Source organism: Mesoplodon bidens, assembly GCF_964165515.1.
Source record: "Mesoplodon bidens genome assembly, chromosome: 13".
NCBI classification, from domain to species: Eukaryota; Metazoa; Chordata; class Mammalia; order Artiodactyla; family Ziphiidae; genus Mesoplodon; species Mesoplodon bidens.
The window spans coordinates 39,889,368-39,908,342 of record NC_138169.1 but is presented as its reverse complement, the minus strand read 5'-3'; the positions used below and the strand labels follow the sequence as shown (position 1 = coordinate 39,908,342).

Genomic DNA, 18,975 nt, shown 5'->3' with positions numbered 1-18,975 from the left:
CACACACAGTCTGAATGTCCTCAATTTCTAAGAGACGATCATTGGAAAAGGCCTCTGCTTTTAGCCCTGCATCCTCACGTGGCAGGTCCTAACTCTTTAACACATAAGGGTGATGAATGACAACTATTCCCAGTCTAGCTGATCTCATGTCATATGCCTCTGTAGTTAGGAATGTTGCTAAGGTGGTGCCAAATGAAATCCTTCCATTGTTCCCATCTCTTTCAGAAATCAAGGCTTTAGATGAAGAATTAACAGTTTCTCACTACAAAGGGTTATAGACTCCTAGTTTTGCCAAATCTCCTTTTCTATAGAAGTAGAATATGGCAGTCACTCACTCATCATATACACTATCATTCTTAGTTTACTGCTAATTTGCAAATCTATACTAATACTTGTCAGTGGAATCCTCCCTTTTATTCCTTATCAAATTGCTTTGGAAAATAGTATTTCTAAAACAGGACTCTCAAGATTCCCTTTACAACTTTTATAAAAAAATTATCTAAACCAGGGATCAGGAAACTTTTTCTTAAAGGGTCAGACAGTAAATATTTTAGGCCTGTGGGGCCATAAGGTCTCTGCAGAAACTACTCAGCTCTGCTGCTGTGTTCAACAAGCAGCCATAGGCAATAAATAAACGAGTGAGGCTGGGTTCCAGTAAAACTTTACTTACAAAACTGGCAGCTGGCTGTAGTTTGCTGATCCCTGGAAACAACTTGAATTCTTTTGGAAATAAAATTATTTTTACTAAAGATTTTTTTCCTGAAATATCGACAGTAAGCTTTACTAAAGAGAAATCTAGTATTAGGAGAACAGGGGGAAAAAAAAACTAGTTTATGGTGAAGAGGTCACTTATACTCATCAGTGCAATGGTATGTCTATAAACTTCCCTCCACATTTGTATTAAAATAAAAAAAAATGAAATCTTACTTGGACTTTTTTCTCTCTTCTGCTCTTGATTCTTCATTTTTAAAAGCATAGTTTCACTAACCAATGTACAGTCCATGTCCACTGTCTCTCCTCCTGCTAATCTTGACTGACTGCCATCCTGAATAAATATTTAAAAATTCAAAATTTTAACAATCCTTCCTTTACGACCTAATGTTTACTTTTTTGGGGTTGGGGTAAAATATACATAACATAAATGTTACCATTTTAATCATTTTTTAAGTGTACACTTACATTTCAGTAGCATTAAGTAATATTTACCTTTACCCTTTAGGAATATAGATACATTTAGGTTTAAATGCCTATAAACCATTTTTAGCTTTGATATACAAGCATTGTCTCTCAAGCCTAGGAAAAGGACTGCTGTCAAGCATGAGAGAACTATGAGTTACCATGATCCCTGGAGCTTCCTTTCTTCCCTAATCTGCTTCACAGAAATGAACATCAGTGTACACTAAGAACAAAAGTTCACAAGTCAAATTTGATTTCTTTTTTTTTTTTTTTTTTTTTTTTTTTTGCGGTACGCGGGCCTCTCACTGTTGTGGCCTCTCCCCTTGCAGAGCACAGGCTCCGGATGCGCAGGCTCAGCAGCCATGGCTCACGGGCCTAGCCGCTCTGCGGCATGTGGGATCTTCCCAGACCGGGGCACGAACCCGTGTCCCCTGCATCGGCAGGCGGACTCTCAACCACTGCGCCACCAGGGAAGCCCCCAAATTTGATTTCTTAATGGATATTTATTACTCTAGCAACTGTTAAATACTTTATTAATGTTACCAAGTGAAAGAGAACTTCTCAAACTATGAAGAACCTAAATACAAACCAAAAAATTTATTTCTGCTATGAATTTTAATGAAAAAATACAGAATATTTTAAAAAATTAGCCAACTAGGAAAAATGAAATTTTTTTCTTGAAGGTATATTATTTTAAGTTAATCAACGCATATGACAGATTATTTTGATAAAAAATAAAACTATTTAAAATATGTAATTAGCATTTTACATTATTTTAAAACTATATTTTTCAGCAAAGTTCTCTAAAGTCAGAAAGTATTATTATTATTATTATTACACTTTCAAAAATACCATAATGTTGGCATAGTAAGTGTTATTATTTCATAGTTTTCTGAATAAATACATGAAGGCTCTAAGAGGTATGTGATTCCCTCAAGGTCACAGAGTGAGTCAGGACAGCAGGGTGACTAACAATACACTAGAATAACCACATGGGCTTTGGTTCTATTTTCTAACTTACCTTTGTATCTACTACAGTAATATCCATTTTATACTGAGAAAGGTCTGCTCCTGGATCTATACTCCACTGGATGTTTTCAAAGGACACATCTTAGATAAGGAGAAAAAAATGCACAAATAAAACAAATTTTTAAAATTCTCATCACTTTAAACCATTATGGGACCCACAGAATGAGAGAAAAGTTTTGCAAATCATATGTCTGATAAAGGACTTGTACCTAGGATATATAAAGAGCTGTCAAAACTCAATAATAAGACAATTACTCCAATTAAGAATAAGCAAAGGACCTGAATAGACAGTCCTTCAAAGAAGATATACAACTGGCCAATAAGTACATGAAAAGATGCGCAACATCACTAGCCATCAGGGAAAGGCAAATCAAAACCACAACTGAGATATAACTTCACACCCACAGGATGGCTAGAATCAAAAAGACAGACAGTAACAAGTGTTGGTGAGAATGTGGAGAAACTGGAACCCTCAAAATGTGAAGAAATTGGAACCCTCACATGCTGCTGGTGGGAATGTAAAACGTTGTAGCTCCTTTGGAAGAAAGTTATAGTTCCTCAAAAGGTTAAACACAGAGTTAGCATATGCAAATGTTTACAGATATACATGTAAATGCAAAGAAAAGGACAGGCTATCTATGGGGTGAGGAACAAGGTTTGGATGATAAATTTCTACTTTTATATTTTAAAAATCTGTATAGTTTAAATTTTTTAAAGCTTTCTTTTTGTAAAGAAAATAAGAAACAACTACATAGAACAGGTAAATCTATAAAATCACCTATAGAAAGTAGGTATTAAAGATGTCAATTTATTTTTTCAAAAAGCAGAAGAGCAGGAAAATCACATGTAAAGTGAAACCAATAAGAATGTACTATACACAGAGAAACACACAGGGATAAGGTATTTTTTCTGAAAATAATTCAGTCTATCCAAAGAATGTACATAATATATTACAATACTCAATTTAAAGTCATTAAAAAAGAGTAGAAATGCTACTTATAGTGTACATACCTTGGTTGTTTTGTAGAGACTTTGTTTTAGCAATTCTACATGGATTTAACTGAAGAACTGATGCAAGTTCACATGCTCCAGGGACTGACCTGGTTTTTATTTTTATAGGCTCACGAGAACCAGCATCCTAAAACAGAAGGAATTATTAGCATCTAGGAGAAATCACAAACAACCATTTAAATCAAAATCCTTGAACATTTAACACAAACCTTCATGTCATCAAAAAGAGTCTCTGTCTCCAAACTTTCACGTGGACGTAGAGGAATTTTAAAGGTAGAATTTTCTTCCTTTATTTGTAACAGTGTTTTATTATCCGGAGATATACTCAAGGACTGGAGGAGGGACTCCTGTACACTGCTGGACTCTTCTGGGGAATCTCTGGTTAACCCACAGCTCCCACTCAAGGCCTTACGGCTTGAGGAAGAGCCCTTTGGAACAGGCTTCAAAACCTCATAGAGAGTCACTTGCCTAAATCCGATTTTAGAGTTCTCACTTCCTTGGCTTTTCTCTTGACGCTGAATAGCTGAAAATCGATCAGACAGATCCAGAGGTTTATCCATCACATAGTCTCCATTCATGTAAGAATGACTACCCGGTGGAAAAGGAAAAGCGTTTTCTTTATCAAAGGAGGCTTGGGGGCAGCTTACTTCATCTTCACTTTCTTCCTCGATTTTCTTCCTTTTGGTTCGGCCTCCCAGTGATTTCAGGGGTACCACATGTTTATCTTTATCAGTAACAGTATCTTTAATGTGATCAATACTATCCTGTTCACTTGTATTTTTATTTATAAGCATCTGCTTATTAGAAGATGACTGGTTAGTGATCTTCTTCACTTCAGCCCCAATATTATGATGTGTGAAAAGGGCACCATCTTCAGATTTTAATCTAGGTTTCTCTGATCTAGAATTAGAAGTGTTGCTGAAAGGCATTGTTTTCAGATGGTTTTTTTTCCCAGTCTCTAAAAGAGAAGGGGACAGACTTGTATTCAAACCTAAACTACTTTTCACATTAGAGGTAGCTCCAAATACAGGAGATGATACCCGAGTAGTCAGTTCTTCTTGAGGAGGAGTCTTTGAATTAGAATCTGAAAATCTAAAAAAATAAAGAGTGGTAAAGCTTTTTTCCTATTAAAGAAATAGAGTAAAAATTAAAAGATAAGCATAATGAGAAAACTTTTGCTAATATACAATTATTAATAGTAAGGTCTTATCCACATCTTAGATGCAGACCATTAACCAAAATTTAAGATACAATATAGCTGCTGGCTTCTCTTTATTTGGATGATAAAAAGCAGAGGGAAATGATACAGCAAACCTATCTCAATACAGTGATATTCCTATCTATAAATATTTTTCCTAAGTAACTTAAATAAATTCACTATATAAGAAAATCATATTTTAGTAAATCCCACTGGGGACCCAAATTCTTTTGTTGTTACGAAATCTTATCATGAGTAACTCCAAGAAACAAAATTCTTATACTACAGAATTGAACATAACTCAAGACCCAGCCTGCCTGTAGCAGAGGAGACAGCTGTGGCAGTAGAAGGAGTATTAGGGTTAAGTTTGAAGACGTGGAATGGGAGAGAGCTCTGACTCTCATACTTAATAGTTGTGTGGTCTTAAAAAGACATTTAATCTTTGTGAAGCTGCATTTCTGTTGACTGCATTTTGTAAAAAATGGGGGTAATAAAACCTACTTTAATGAGTTACTATGATGACAAATTAAATGTGATATATGTATCTAATACAGAAAGTTCTTTTAAAAAGCAAAGTGCCACATAAATATAGGTACTGTTAGTTAAGAGATGTTCTGAAATTAGTAAAAACAAGATGTATCCCGATCTTGGAAGCTCATCTGAACTAATAATGGATTTCATAAAATGTCCAGTTTTTGAAAACAGAAACCCAGAAGGGATGAATGGATCTTTAAAGGAGATAAGGCTGGGACCTCTTAAGTACTCTTTGATAGAAGTACAGAAAGAATCTAAAAGTAATATCCATCTTCTACATTAACACAAAAAGCCCTCAATTGGTCATAAACTGGGGAATATATTTTTTTAAGTAAAAATTAATACAACCAGAATAACAAGCTGAGGGAGAGAAATAGTTTAAATATATGGAACTCACTGTAATGGAATTTCATCGACAGTTTTTAAGTTTTTACCAAAGTGCCCCAAATTACCTTAAACTATCTTCACTATTTCTTCTAGATTTCTCAAAAGGTTTTTTGTGATCTCCTTCCAGACAGTGGTAGAGCTCATCACCAACAGGGCTCATAGGACCTCGAGATTCCTTCAATAATAAAATATAAAGTACATAAATACAATGAAAGATTATTAATTCTCTCTTTTTTTTTTGGCCATGCCACACAGCATGTGGGATCTTAGTTCCCTGACCAGGGATCAAACGCGTGCCCCCTGCAGTGGAAGCATGGAGTCTTAACCACTGGACTGCCAGGGTAGTCCCAAGATTATTTATTCTTAAAAAGGAATGAAATACTGATACACGTTATGATGTGGATGAGGCTAAGTGAAAGACACCAGACTCAAAAGCCACATATATGATCCCATTTATATATGAATTATCCAGAATAGGTAAATTCATAAGGACAGAAAGCAGACTGGTGGTTGCCAATTCCAAAAAACAAGATTAGTTAGATTAGAGGAAGGGAAGAGAGATGACTGATTATACTTATAGGAGACAAATTTAAAAGGATCCTTTAGAGAGCCGTGCTTCCCGAACTTTAACATGCATACACATCAACTGAGGATCTTGTGAAAATATAAGTTCTCTTTCAGTAGGTCTGGGGTTACGTTTGAGATTTTCTATCTCTAACAAATTTCCAAGGATGCAGATGCTGTCGGTCTGTGGATCACACTTTGAGCAGCAGGTCTTTAGAGATCAGTTCCCTTACTACATTTGGTGTCTAAACTACTGACTCGCCAGGTGTATGGGCAGGACGGAATTAAAAACCATTAAAACATTTAAAGTTCAAAGGGTAAAAACTACCCACCATCACTTGAAGAGAGATTTAAAACTAGAAAGGACCAGAAAAAAAAAAAATTCAAATGCAGCGAAAAACCAATTCAATGGTTTGAATATACATTTACATATATTAAATGTATATTCAATATATACATTTACTGACTAAAGCAAAAGAATAGTTTTAAAGCTGTACCAAAATGAAACTTCCCTAAGATTGAAGAATTCAAGGTTTCCATTTTTTAGGGATCAATTAAGAAAAAAAGTAAATGTGTCTGATGGAAGGAAGAACTAAAATAATGAAAAGAAAATCATGGGGTCAATTTCTGACTCAATCCCTAAAGGTTTGGTCTAATTGGATTGGCATTTATAGGGACAAAGATGAATTAAAGGATCTATAGTAGACCCAAGTCTTCCAAATCAAAGCCTGGTTTGAAGGATGTTGAAAAGATCCAATAAATTCTGAAATCAACCTAAAGGTTTAAGACTTCTCTTAAAGTTTTCTCTTAGTTGGAACAGGGTAGGGAGGAGAGGGGGATAGGGAAGAGGGTTGCTAAATCCTCTAAGCCATATAAATTTTGATTCAACCCACAACCTATATATCCCAAGAATTCTAAAGATTCTAGATTTCTGAGACTGCCTGGGGTGAATAATATAAATGGGCCTTTCTAGTCACATCAATTTTTGTTCTAGGCCTTTATCCAATAATCTTTGGATAAAATAATTTTTCTCTTGCTCAATTCTCTAAAAACTGACCTCAAAAGACACTAATTAACTCATATTCTCACCAAAGTAAACAATTACTTACAGACTCATCTTGAACACTAAGTCCCAGTGTTTCAGCAACAACTGTAGCTAAATTATCAGGAGGATAACTGCTTTTTCCATGTGTATCTAAGTTTAAAAAAACAAACGAATTATACAATTGTAGAAACTAGATGTATGAAAAAATATGTAAAAGGAAAGAAAAAGCTCAAAGGACCACTTTACAAAATGGCACTGAACAATTTTTAAAATTCTATGTAAAGTCCAAAATATCTACTATAAATTGCAATAAGTTGCAGGTATCTAGCATCTACACTTGCCAAACTTTTTCAGCTAGGTTTTCTATTTTTCCTAAGTGAATTGAATGTTAACAAGTAAATTATTTTTCTTATTTCCACTGGAAAAAAATCATAAAAAACATATAATTAAATGGAGTTCTTGTGATACAAGACACAGCATGAATATCAAACCGTATTTATATAGTAACCTTTCATGAAAACACTCTTTCATGAGAGTTTCACTTCATGAAAACTCTCACAGTGCAGAGAGATTTTCAGCACTGCATAATTTTCAAGTTTTAAGCTAACACAACGTATTTATACAGAATTCACCTGTGTTCAAATATTTTATAAAGTTTTATGTATACAGAGTTTCAATAAGTCAACAAGTATTTATGTAGCACATACTATGTTTCAGGCATTGTGCTACGAAAAGAAAAGGTTGTTGTCCTCAAGGAGCTTATGGGCTGCTGTAGTTGAAAGGTAAAAAGAAAATTGCAATAAAATGTGATAAACATTAAAGGTACATAAAAGGGGTGATTTAAACACAGAGCAAGGACTCCTAAATCTGCCTTGAGAAAACAAGGAAAGCTCACCAAGTGATGACTAAGCTGACCCTTGAGAGAAAAAGGAATTAAACTGGGCTGGGGGCAGAGAGGATTCTAGGTACGTGGAAGGTGCAATATGTGAAACAAAACTGCATGTTCAGGCAACTACATGTGGTTCAACTGCTGGAAATCAAAGTGCAAAAGATAAAATGGTAATTAGGACATGAGCGCAGATAGGTTGATAAGGGATCAGATTATGCTAAAGAATTTAAAATTTATCCTGTAGGCAATGAAGAGATATCCAAGGGTTTTTTAATGGAGGACAGATGCAATATTTGGGCTAAAAAGGTGATTCAGACAGGCTGACAGAACAAGAAGCACTCACTAATAGGCAAAGGGACTAATTAGATTACTAAAAGAATCTCATGAGAGATGCTGATGGCCCAAACTAATATAATGTGGGTGCAGAAGAATGTGCATGACAGATGTGTAGGAGGTGCAATCAATAAGACTTGGAGACTATTTACATATGAGAGTTGAAGAAGCAGGAATCTAAGATGATTCGAAGTTTTCTGATTTAGGTAACTCAAAGAGGTATGTAAACTGTCATTCACTGAGACTGTAAATAAAAGGATGAGCAGGTTTGACAAGAAAGTTTCACTGTGGACATGCTGAAGGGGAAGGATATCCAGGTATAGATGTTCAGTAGCAGGCAGATACATCAGTTTGGAATTCAAGAGAAAAGTCTTAGAAAGATAGATTTGGAATTTATTATCATCTAGGTGGTAGCAGAATACTAACTCTAAGTGAAGATTCCTCCAGAAACAGAAAATGAGAGAAGAATAGGCCAAGGATCATATATACTGGGGACAGTGACATTTAAAAGACAGATGGAGAAAGAATAGCCAGTAATGGAAGGTGAAAAATGAACAATAAGTAAGAGAATCAGGAGAGTGGCACCACTTCAAGAAAGAGTGTGTGCAATGTCAAATGTCACAGAAAGGTCAAGTAAGATACAGACTGGTAAGCATTCACTAGATTTAACAACCAGGAGGTCTCTGATGACTACTGCCGAGCAGTTCCAATGTAACGAGTGAGAGAAGAGAGTGTGAGGATGTGTCCGCTTTTCTCCCCCCCTTCCTCTCCCTCTTTTCCGCCCTCCTTCCTCCCTTCCCCTGCACCCCTTTTTCTTCCTGGAGTGAATGGGAGTTGACAGAAAGGAGAAATTGAGCACAGACTGCTTTTTCAGCTTTGAAGAGAAGCTCTAGCTAAGAGTGGAGACAATTAAGAGGGGGTTATTTTAAAAGACAAAAGATAACATGTATGTTTATGTTGAAAAGAAAGAACCTGCAGAGAAACTGGAGATACAGGATAAGAGAACAACTGATGGAGTAAAGTTCTGGCAGCAGCAGAAGAAAATGGGCTCCCGAGTGCTGAGAAGCAAGGTTCTGACACAGTCTTAACATCCCCTGCAGCCTTTGCCTGACAGTCTGTCTATACACATGCACACAAACATACATACACTAATATAAAATGATTTGTAGCTTTCAGAGTATAGGCTCTGATTTTACTCATTTTACTAATATAAAATGAGTAAGTGATTAACCATGGCCAGTCCTCCCAGTTTTGCTCTGCATTTCATCTCCTCTCTTTTTCAAGGATCTAGCAATTGTTCCCTCTTTCTCCAGAATTACTCATTTCTCTCTTTACAAGATCATTCCATCAGCATAAAAACATGCTGAATATGCTATAATAGTCCATCTTTTAAAATCCTCCCTGGACCCATGTTTCTCTTTAGCCACTGTCCATTCTCCCTTCCCCCTTCACTACAAAAAGGCCCTGAAGGACTTGTTCACAAGTGCTCCTTCCTGTTCTCTTGAACATGATAGTCTAGTTGATCATCTCTACACTTTAACAATTCTCATTAAGAGTTAAACACTCAATGATCCCCAGGGGACCAAATCCAACGGTCAATACTCAGTCTTCATCTTCTGCGACCTATCAGCACTGTCCTCCACTGCGACCACTCCCTCCTTTCTCTCTTGGTTTAAAGGACGCCACTTTATCTTGGTTCTCCTATCTCACTGGCAGCTCCTTCTCTGGCTACTTGGTTGTTCCTCATTTTCACAATCTCTAAATCACCATCCCAACAGCTGCGATACTGCCTCCGAGGAGGTGAAAATGGTTCTTGGGGGGCAAAAAAATCTTTTTATGTATGAGACGCAGATACACATACACTCAATACAGTATATCTGCAGTATTAAAATCCCATGGGGGAAGTGATGGCGGGGAGTGGGAGTCTAAAAAGGCCAGGTGGGAGTGATAATAAAAAATAGCTGAGAATCACTCCTTTACATAATGGAGTGCCTCAGGGCTAAGTACTGGAACTTCTTCTCTTTCCCATCTTCACTCACTTGCTTGGCGATCTCATCCAGTCTCATGGCTTCAGACACCACCTACATGCTAACAACTTCCATTTGTATCTCTATGCTAGACTTCTCTACATTCACACCCACGTACCCACCCAAAATCTTTACCTGAATGTCTACCCGGCATCTGAAAACAAAATATTCTCAAAACCAAACCTGTACCCTCAGCCACCCTGCAAGCCTCCTGCTCCCAGTCTCTCTCCTCTCGGCAAATAGCAACTCTAAAGAACAGAGTTGCCCAAACCAATCTCCCTTTCACTCACTCTGCCCCAGCCACACAGGGCTCCTTAATGTTCCTCAATCAAACCAAAGAGCACCCTCACCTCAAGGCCTTTGTGCTCACTGACTTCTCCACCGGGAATGCTTGTCCCAGAAATCAACATGACTCACTTGCTTTCCTCAGTCTCTGCTCAAATGTTGCTTTTAAAGTGAGGCTTTCTAATATCTCTTCTTACCCTGCTTTATTTTTCTTCAGAGCCCCTGACCCATCTAACATATGTTTATTTTCTCTCTTCCCCAACTAGATTGTAAGCTCTATGAGGTTAAAGATTTTGTTTTGTTTTGTGCCCGGTACACATTAGGCATCCAAATATTTGTTGAATGAATGAGTAAACCACAGTAAAGCCTTATTTACTTAAAATTACTAGCAATTGTAATTAATGTGGATAGGGATATTAATATGAATTAATAACAGGATAACATTACTTTCCAATATGAAAAAGACTGCTAAACAACAAATAATACAAACAAAATTATATGGAAAATATTTTAAAATGTTGTCTAATTCAGACGGTCACTCTTGTCCACCAATTTTAAACTTATAAAGTAATCTCAGTATCTTGCTTACTAGCCACTGGAGCTTGACTCTGATCACAAGTGTCAGCCACTAGAATTTCACGTTCATTATGTTTATGTTGTGGATGAGTTGAAGACTTTGGTACTTTTCTCAATTCTAAGGGAAAAAAGAAGAGAGATTACATATAAACAAACAATCATGAAAAATGATAAGCCAATACAAATCTATCTTTAAATGCACTAGAAGTGCATTTTATTGACGTAACTTTAATATTCTAAAAAGGTTATTCCTTTAGTTTCACTGAGAAACAAAGTTGGTAGTTAGGACAGTGGGGTAGAGAGGACTGGAACAGATAAATTCTTCTGACCTAAGCCTTCTAGAGTTATAATATTTTAATGTATCTTTTCCTTGTGTATCATTGCAAGTCAGTAGGTTCATTTGAAATGAATATTGCATCATACAGCTTTTTCAATCTTTGTTTTAGAGTTTTCATTTTCTGGAAGGAAAGCTGAAACATGCTTTATCAGAAATCATTCCACTATTTAAGGGTTTAATTCAAAGAAAACCAAAAGAAGGACAAAGTAAAGGGAAATAGACTTTTACTAATTATAACTAGAAATTGTCATTAAAAAGAAGTATACATGTAAAAATAAACAAGCATGGGCTTCCCTGGTGGCGCAGTGGTTGAGAGTCCGCCTGCCGATGCGGGGGACATGGGTTCGTGCCCCGGTCCGGGAGGATCCCACATGCCGCGGAGCGGCTGGGCCCGTGAGCCGTGGCCGCTGGGCCTGCGCGTCCGGAGCCTGTGCTCCGCAACGGGAGAGGCCACAACAGTGAGAGGCCCGCATACCGCAAAAAAAAAAAAAAAAAAAAAAAAAAAAACAAGCATGGGTGGTTAGAAAGAGAAAAGGAGTTAACTAGTCATTAAATTAGTTTTAATATAATTTGCATGGCTCAAAAGCATATTATAAAAGCAGAATTTCAAACTCCAAGTAAAAATGATCAGAACAAGATTAAAATTGACAAAGTTTTAAATAGTTACAGGTTATTCTCATACAATGAAGAAATAAACCAAGAGCATTTTACTAGATACGAAAGACGACTTTTCCTAAAAAAGAAAATTGCTGTGATTTGTTTTTCTGGATATTCTTTCAGATGGATTTAAACATGATCTAAATTATGCCAATGCTTATCTGTAGTGATTCATGTTCTATCTGATACTAGACTAAAAGGCCCACAAATGTTCATTCTAAATCCATGATCTTACATTTTAATTTAGCTCCTAACTACGTGTAAGATTTTTAACAATTCTTTTGTTTTCCACTAGATGGTGATGCAAGCTCATATAAAATGGGGGAAAACTGTGTCAATTTTCCAGTATCAAAGATTAAGATCTACTGTTTCTTTAAAAGGCATAGCTACTGTCAACAATTTATTTGCATTAGAAAAATATCTCTAAGACTGTGTATACTCCTTCCCCTCAAGTGCTTTCCTTGTTAAAAACAGTTTAGGTTAAGATGAAAGTTTTAAAAATATTTACTTTTAGATTAATACTAAAAGGAATAAGCACTGTATCACGTCACAGGATAAATTTCAGGACTACACGAAAAGGTAGTTCCAAAGCATTTAGCAGAAATGGTAAACTGGCTTGGAATTAGAAATATGCCACTGACAAGCCATGAAGTAGATACATTATAAAGCCATTTCTTGATTTACCACCAAGTGCTACATATTATAAAAAATAAAAATAGCTAGTTAAAGCATTGGTGGGAGTAGCTGTGGATAAGACTTGGAAAGTACAAACGTTTAGAGCCAGGAAGATCTATATTTGAATTTTGACTCATCTACTTACTTGACAGGTTACTTAACCCCTCTCTAAAGAGCAAATCTTTCCTCATCTATAAAACGAAGGTGCTAGTAGCTACCTCAAACCTGTCATGAGGATTAAAACACAGTAATAATGTATTCAAATCAGCAAAATAACCAGCACACGGTAGGTGGAACTTAATGTTAGGATATCTCCTCTTTCCATGTATCCCACTCAGATATATACACATAGGAATAGTTTTTAAATAAAAAGAAAAAAGGAAAAAAACTATTCACTACCTTTGTAAAATGCTGAGTGTTTACATATTCAGATGAGCAACACACGTCTATACATAATACGGGCAGTAGATGCCTTCCCAGTCACTTCACTAATGGAAGTTAAACTTACAGTTGTAACGTAAGTTACCTGAAAAATGACTATCTTCCTAACAATAGATGAATACTTTTTTTTTTTAACAGAACCAGGTAACTAAACTACAACTCCAATCCTCACCATGTGCACACCCAGAGTGCTCCAGTTTAGTATGTGTTTGTTCTACATATCGGACGTGGAGGTTCTCCTTCCTTCGTAGTCGGTTAGCGCCAGAAAATGAAAAGGTTGTTATTGGTGAATCTGGAATAACATCTTCCTCAGATTCAAGATCGGTTGCTTGATGTGGTTGATCATTCCTAGAGGAAAATAAGGACAACTGAATGAAAATTAGTTTGATAAATATTTATTAAAACATCTAGCATATGGTATGAGTGACAGCGGAACACAGGTATGAAGCTGTAAGAGATATAATTCCTTGCATCTGATGTTCCAAGTCTAAATACAAGGATTAGAGAAGTACTCACATGACTAGAGTACCAGGTGGGGAATATTACTGTGAGAGGTGCAGTAGAAAGTGCAGCTGGTGGTACTTGAGGTGAAATTAAAAGAATTTCAAATGGCAGAGAAAATCAGCAGAGGATCCTCCAAGTTTGAGTAAAGGCAGGCAGTACTGTGTACTTGTGTTAGAGAAAGACAAGCCGGAACTACATGAAGGAGAGCCTCGACTAAGTGCGCACACAATTTAGAAAGCAAGAGGAAAGGAATTAAGGTTTTAGAGAATGGAAGTAATGTGACAATCTAGCAGCAAGACTGTGCAAGATTGACTGGGACAGAAAGGAAGGAATAGTTCAGGCAGGAGCTTCTCTGGGTTTGAACTGGAATTCTGAAGATAGGTATGGAAAGGAAGGGACCAGTGTTAAACACTCTGGCAACAGAATCAACAAGACTTGGCAAATGACAAATTCAGGGTGATAAATAATACTAACACTGGTAACACCAACATTTGTTGCAGGTTTACACTGGCAGGCACTGTTCAAAGTGTTACATGTATCAGTTTAAGTATAAGGTATTATCATTATTACTCTCATTTTACAAACAGAAAATACAGATACAGAGGTTAAGTCACTAAAATAAATAGTAGGGGCTTCCCTGGTGGCGCAGTGGTTGAGAATCTGCCTGCCAATGCAGGGGACATGGGTTCAAGCACTGGTCTGGGAGGATCCCACATGCTGCAGAGCAACAAAGCACGTGCACCACAACTACTGAGCCTGTGCTCTAGAACCTGTGAGCCCCAACTACTGAAGCCCAAGCGCCTAGGGCCCATGCTCTGCAACAAGAGAAGCCACCACAATGAGAAGCCCGTGCACCGCAATGAAGAGCAATCCCTGCTCAATGCAACTAGAGAAAGCCCACGCACAGCAACGAAGACCCAATGCAGCCAAAAATAAATAAATAAATTTATAAAAAATAAAATAAAAACGTTTAACAGAAGCAGGATCTAAACCCTGGCAGCCAGACTCCCAGGACAACACTGTTACCCTTGGTATAGACCATGGGACTGATGACTGACTACAAGTAGGACTCAGACTTTGAATTTCTACTTCTGCTTCTATCCACGCTCACTGTCAGTACTCTCAACACATCAATCAAAATAGTCTTATTAAAACTTATGTCATATAATGTCACTCTTCTGATTAAAACCTGCCACATCTCCCCAGTTCACTGAAAACACAAGCCAAACTCCTTATAATGATTGATCTGATCATCCCCCTCCTCTCATATTACATTCTACTCCAGCCACCCTCGCTTCCCCGAGGCTCCTCAAACACACCAGGCACACCCCTACTTTACGTTCTTTGCTCCAGCTGTTCCATCTGCTTGGAATGCTCATCACCATATATCACATGGCTAACTACCTCATCTTCAAGTGTTTGCCCTCTCGTCAATGCCTGCCTTGAACATGCTATTTAAAACCGTAACCCCCTTCCCACACCCTAGTACTCCGGTTCCTTGTTATTCTGCTGTTACTTTATCCATAGCAGTTACTGCTTTCTAACATAGTACATAATTGATTTGTCTATTGCTCACCAGCCAGATAGTAAGCTCTAAGAGGATAAGGATCTTTTTGGTTCATTGATACATCACAAGTGTCTGCAACAGTGGGTACTTGGTACATGCCCAATAAATATTTACTGAATGAATATGAGAGGTTCCCAGATTTCACTAGAAAAATAAATTTGTGCTCATCTAGGCATATGTTCTTGCCCAATTCAATTCAGGCCCGAAGGCACCTAAAGACTGGGTTTGGACTGAATTGTGGGTATTGAGTAAAATAAAGTTAATTCACTTTAACTCAACTGTCTTTCCCATGTCAAGCCATCATTGACCTTATTTGCCACCAATTTTTATCAGTCTGTCAGGCATTTAGGCTTTACATGACAAAACCAATCTATCCTAATATACTCATATCAGTTTGTAATACTACATATTTCAAACAAAGAATAATGAGATTTTTATAAATTATGACCAACAGAGATTTTAATTAAAAGATTAATTTTTCCTAATGGATTTGTATCTTAATTTCCTAGATAATATCAATATTATTTGTGGTCTATAATCCTATACTCTATACTGAGTAAAATCTTTAGGGCTAATACCTAATCTCTACCTACAATTCTACCATCTTATTCTGGAAAAAACAAAGTAAACTAAAGTCATACGAGAAACCCTTACAAATTAATGGAGTATGAAATCTATCTGACCTCACTTTAATTAATCACATCACAGGCTACCTGCTTATTAGTCATAAAAATTCAACCTGAAACATGAATGAGTCACTAGAAGAAACTGATTTCCTGGCAGAGTCAATCTAGAAGTAGCTGGGATCACAAAAGGAAAAAACATACAAACACACACACACACACACAACCAGCTCTAACTAGAGGTGTCCAAACTAAGTAAACAAGTGCTGGCTTTGTTCTCCTTTGTCCTTTGTCATAAAAGAAAAAGAAACAAAACAAAACAAAACAACTTTCCATGTGTTAACCAAGTTTCTTCTTTAAAGCATTAGGTCTCATTCTGATTTTCTGAGAAAAGTTAAAATTTTATGCCATAGCATTAGGTTAATTACGTACACTGGCCATCTTTCCCCTTCCACTTTTCTTTCTAACGGCCTGAGAGCCTCCCCTTAAATTCCTGTCAAAACAATTTTAGTTGTTCATTTTTCTAAGAGCTGTAAGGATCCAGGGTCTCCCTTCATAATGAGTCTGTAAAAAAGCTTATCATATTCAAGCTTTTCTCCTCCTCCAAAAAACTTACACTTCCGGTTAAAACATAATTTAAATTTAATGCAGTAGTTACAGCTATCAGGTTCACTTAGACATTCTGATTTTCAAAAAAAGGGTTCCCTGAAATATACACTAATGAGTCTGATACCCTGGTTTCTTGGAACCAGTTTATTATATGAATAATTCAAATAAGACTAATTTTTAAAAATAGGGTTATTAAGCCAGTTTTCTGAGGAATGCTCTACTGCATATTTCGCTCTCAGGAAGGCATCTGACAGTGACTCTATTGTTATCTTTTCACTGTAAACAAAAGGGAGAAATACAAACTTGGTACTAATAGAGAAAGACAGACTCCAAACTGACTGAACACCATCAGACAAAGAATTATATCAATGAGGAAACCTGTGGAAGTATGCCTCAGGGCTCCATCCTCAGGCAGGTTTTGTTCAACGTTTATTACTGATTTTGATGAGGGTGCTGATGGAATATTCATCGAATTTGTGGAAGACACAAAGCTGAGAATAAAAGCTAACCTAATACATGGTGGGAAAAAAATCAACATATGGAAGACCCCCAGAGGTTGGAATAATGGGCCAAATCTAACAAAATGAAATAGAACAGGATAAATGCAAGGTAAAAAGCCTCAGTCAGAAGAGAGAGGATCCACCTGTACAGGGTGACACCATGCAGGTAAACTTCTAAGGCTGTTTTAGCACAAAACTATACAAAGGGTTTAAAAACTCTGCAGTTGAGGTAGACCTGGGTTCAAATCCTGCATCTGACATTGACTAGTCACATTGGGTAAGTTAGTTAACCTTTCTGAGCCTCTATTAAAGTAGATACAGTACTGTACTTTCCTACTTCATTTTTGTGGGAAAGTGGTGAGAAAGAAATAATATATGTAAAAATGTAATGCAATGCCCAGAAAATAGTATTTAATCAATAGTGCTCTTTACCTTACAGTGAAGACTCCTTTGATACAAGGTTTCCATAACAACTGCTATAAAGCCATAGGGAAGACTTTGACTTAGAGGTTCTAGTTAGCAGTAAACCCGGTAAAGAACCACCAGTAATGTATGTATGTTTTGACCACATTAACCTAAGTAAAAAGATACAGAAAAATGGAGGGAGCAGTATTGGTCTACTGGTCAGACTATACCTAGAAGACAATTGAATTAATTAAAATATCGACAAACTGAAACATTAAAGAGAAATGATAATTTGAAGCGTCTTGAAGTCATGTCTCACAAAGAACAGTTAATGAACAGAGAATATCTACTCTGTATATTTATATATTTACAATTAAGACTCAGGAGGGCCCGGTACCCTGTCTTCATGTAAACAAAGGGCCATCAAATAGAAGGCGGGGTGGGGGGTGGTGGTAAACTTGCTCCACATGGTCCCAGAAGGCAAAAATCAGGATCAACAAATATCACTCTGTACAGTGACTTCTACCCAAACTTAGAACTTTTAACAGTATCATCTCATTAAAATTAAATACGCTTGGGACACAGTGAACCTGTATAAGAGGTATTCGAACAATGGCTATTTGTTAAAGAAGTTATACAAGGAATTCAATTTAAAAGAGAGCACTGAGGGAACTCCCTGGCAGTCCAGTGGTTAGGACTCTGTGCTTTCACTGTCGAGGACTCGGGTTTTAAAAAACAAACAAACAAAAAAGAAGACTCCTTTGACTTTCACATCCAGCTCATCCATTTCCCAAAACAAGTCATGACCTCAACACTTAGCTTATTTAATTACTTGCTTTCTGTGACTGGTACAGCTGAGTACATATTTTGAACTTTATAACAGCAAATTTTTTTCTGAATAATTTCCTACTATAGTGTCACTAAACAACTGTCCTACGATAAAAGGTCTCTGTGGGACTTCCCTGGTGGCTCAATGGTTAAGAATCCGCCTGCCAATGCAGGGGACGTGGGTTCGATCCCTGGTCTGGGAAGATCCTACATGCTGTGGAGCAACTAAGCCCGTGAGCCCCAACTGCTGAGCCCCTGTGCCGCAACTACTGAGCCCACGTGCTGCAACTACTGAGCTCACGTGCTGCAACTACTGAAGCCCACGCGCCTAGAGCCCGTGCTCTGCAACGAGAAGCCACCGCAATAAGAAGCCCATGCACCGCAACAAAGAGTAGCCCCTGCTTGCCACAACTAGAGAAAGCCCACATGCAGCAACAAAGACCCAAATGCAGCCAAACAAAACAAAACAAAAACAACAACAAAAAAGCAAGGTATCTGTAACATCAAACCCAGATTAGGTGAGTCAGAATTACTGCATTTAACAAGGAAAAGTATAAATAAAATAATACTTTTTCTAAAGTTCAGGGAAATTTCAGGCAAGATAATACTTGCTTTTTTTTTTTTTCTGACTGAAAGCAAAAGGGAATTTGAGGAGAACAAGTTGTAAAAGAAGTTGGCTTATGAGAATAACTATCTTAAATTTCAGGAGAGAACTGAAAGAGACAACAGATTACCTCCTACACTGTTCTAAGGCCATGTACTAAATAAAACATAC

At 37.1% G+C, this 18,975-nt stretch overlaps 1 protein-coding gene across 1 annotated transcript in view; it reads right to left on the bottom strand.

Moving 5' to 3' along the window:
- The window catches only part of RBBP8 (RB binding protein 8, endonuclease), an 83,965-nt gene that overhangs the window by 21,304 nt on the left and 43,686 nt on the right, over positions 1-18,975 (bottom strand). Inside the window, exons 7-14 of the mRNA XM_081252066.1 lie at positions 13,337-13,512; positions 11,068-11,172; positions 7,009-7,094; positions 5,401-5,510; positions 3,426-4,308; positions 3,217-3,343; positions 2,198-2,286; positions 928-1,045 (exon numbers count right to left, since the gene is read on the bottom strand). Of these exons, the coding sequence (XP_081108192.1) occupies positions 928-1,045; positions 2,198-2,286; positions 3,217-3,343; positions 3,426-4,308; positions 5,401-5,510; positions 7,009-7,094; positions 11,068-11,172; positions 13,337-13,512 (1,694 nt within the window). The remainder of the gene's footprint in view (positions 1-927; positions 1,046-2,197; positions 2,287-3,216; positions 3,344-3,425; positions 4,309-5,400; positions 5,511-7,008; positions 7,095-11,067; positions 11,173-13,336; positions 13,513-18,975) is intronic.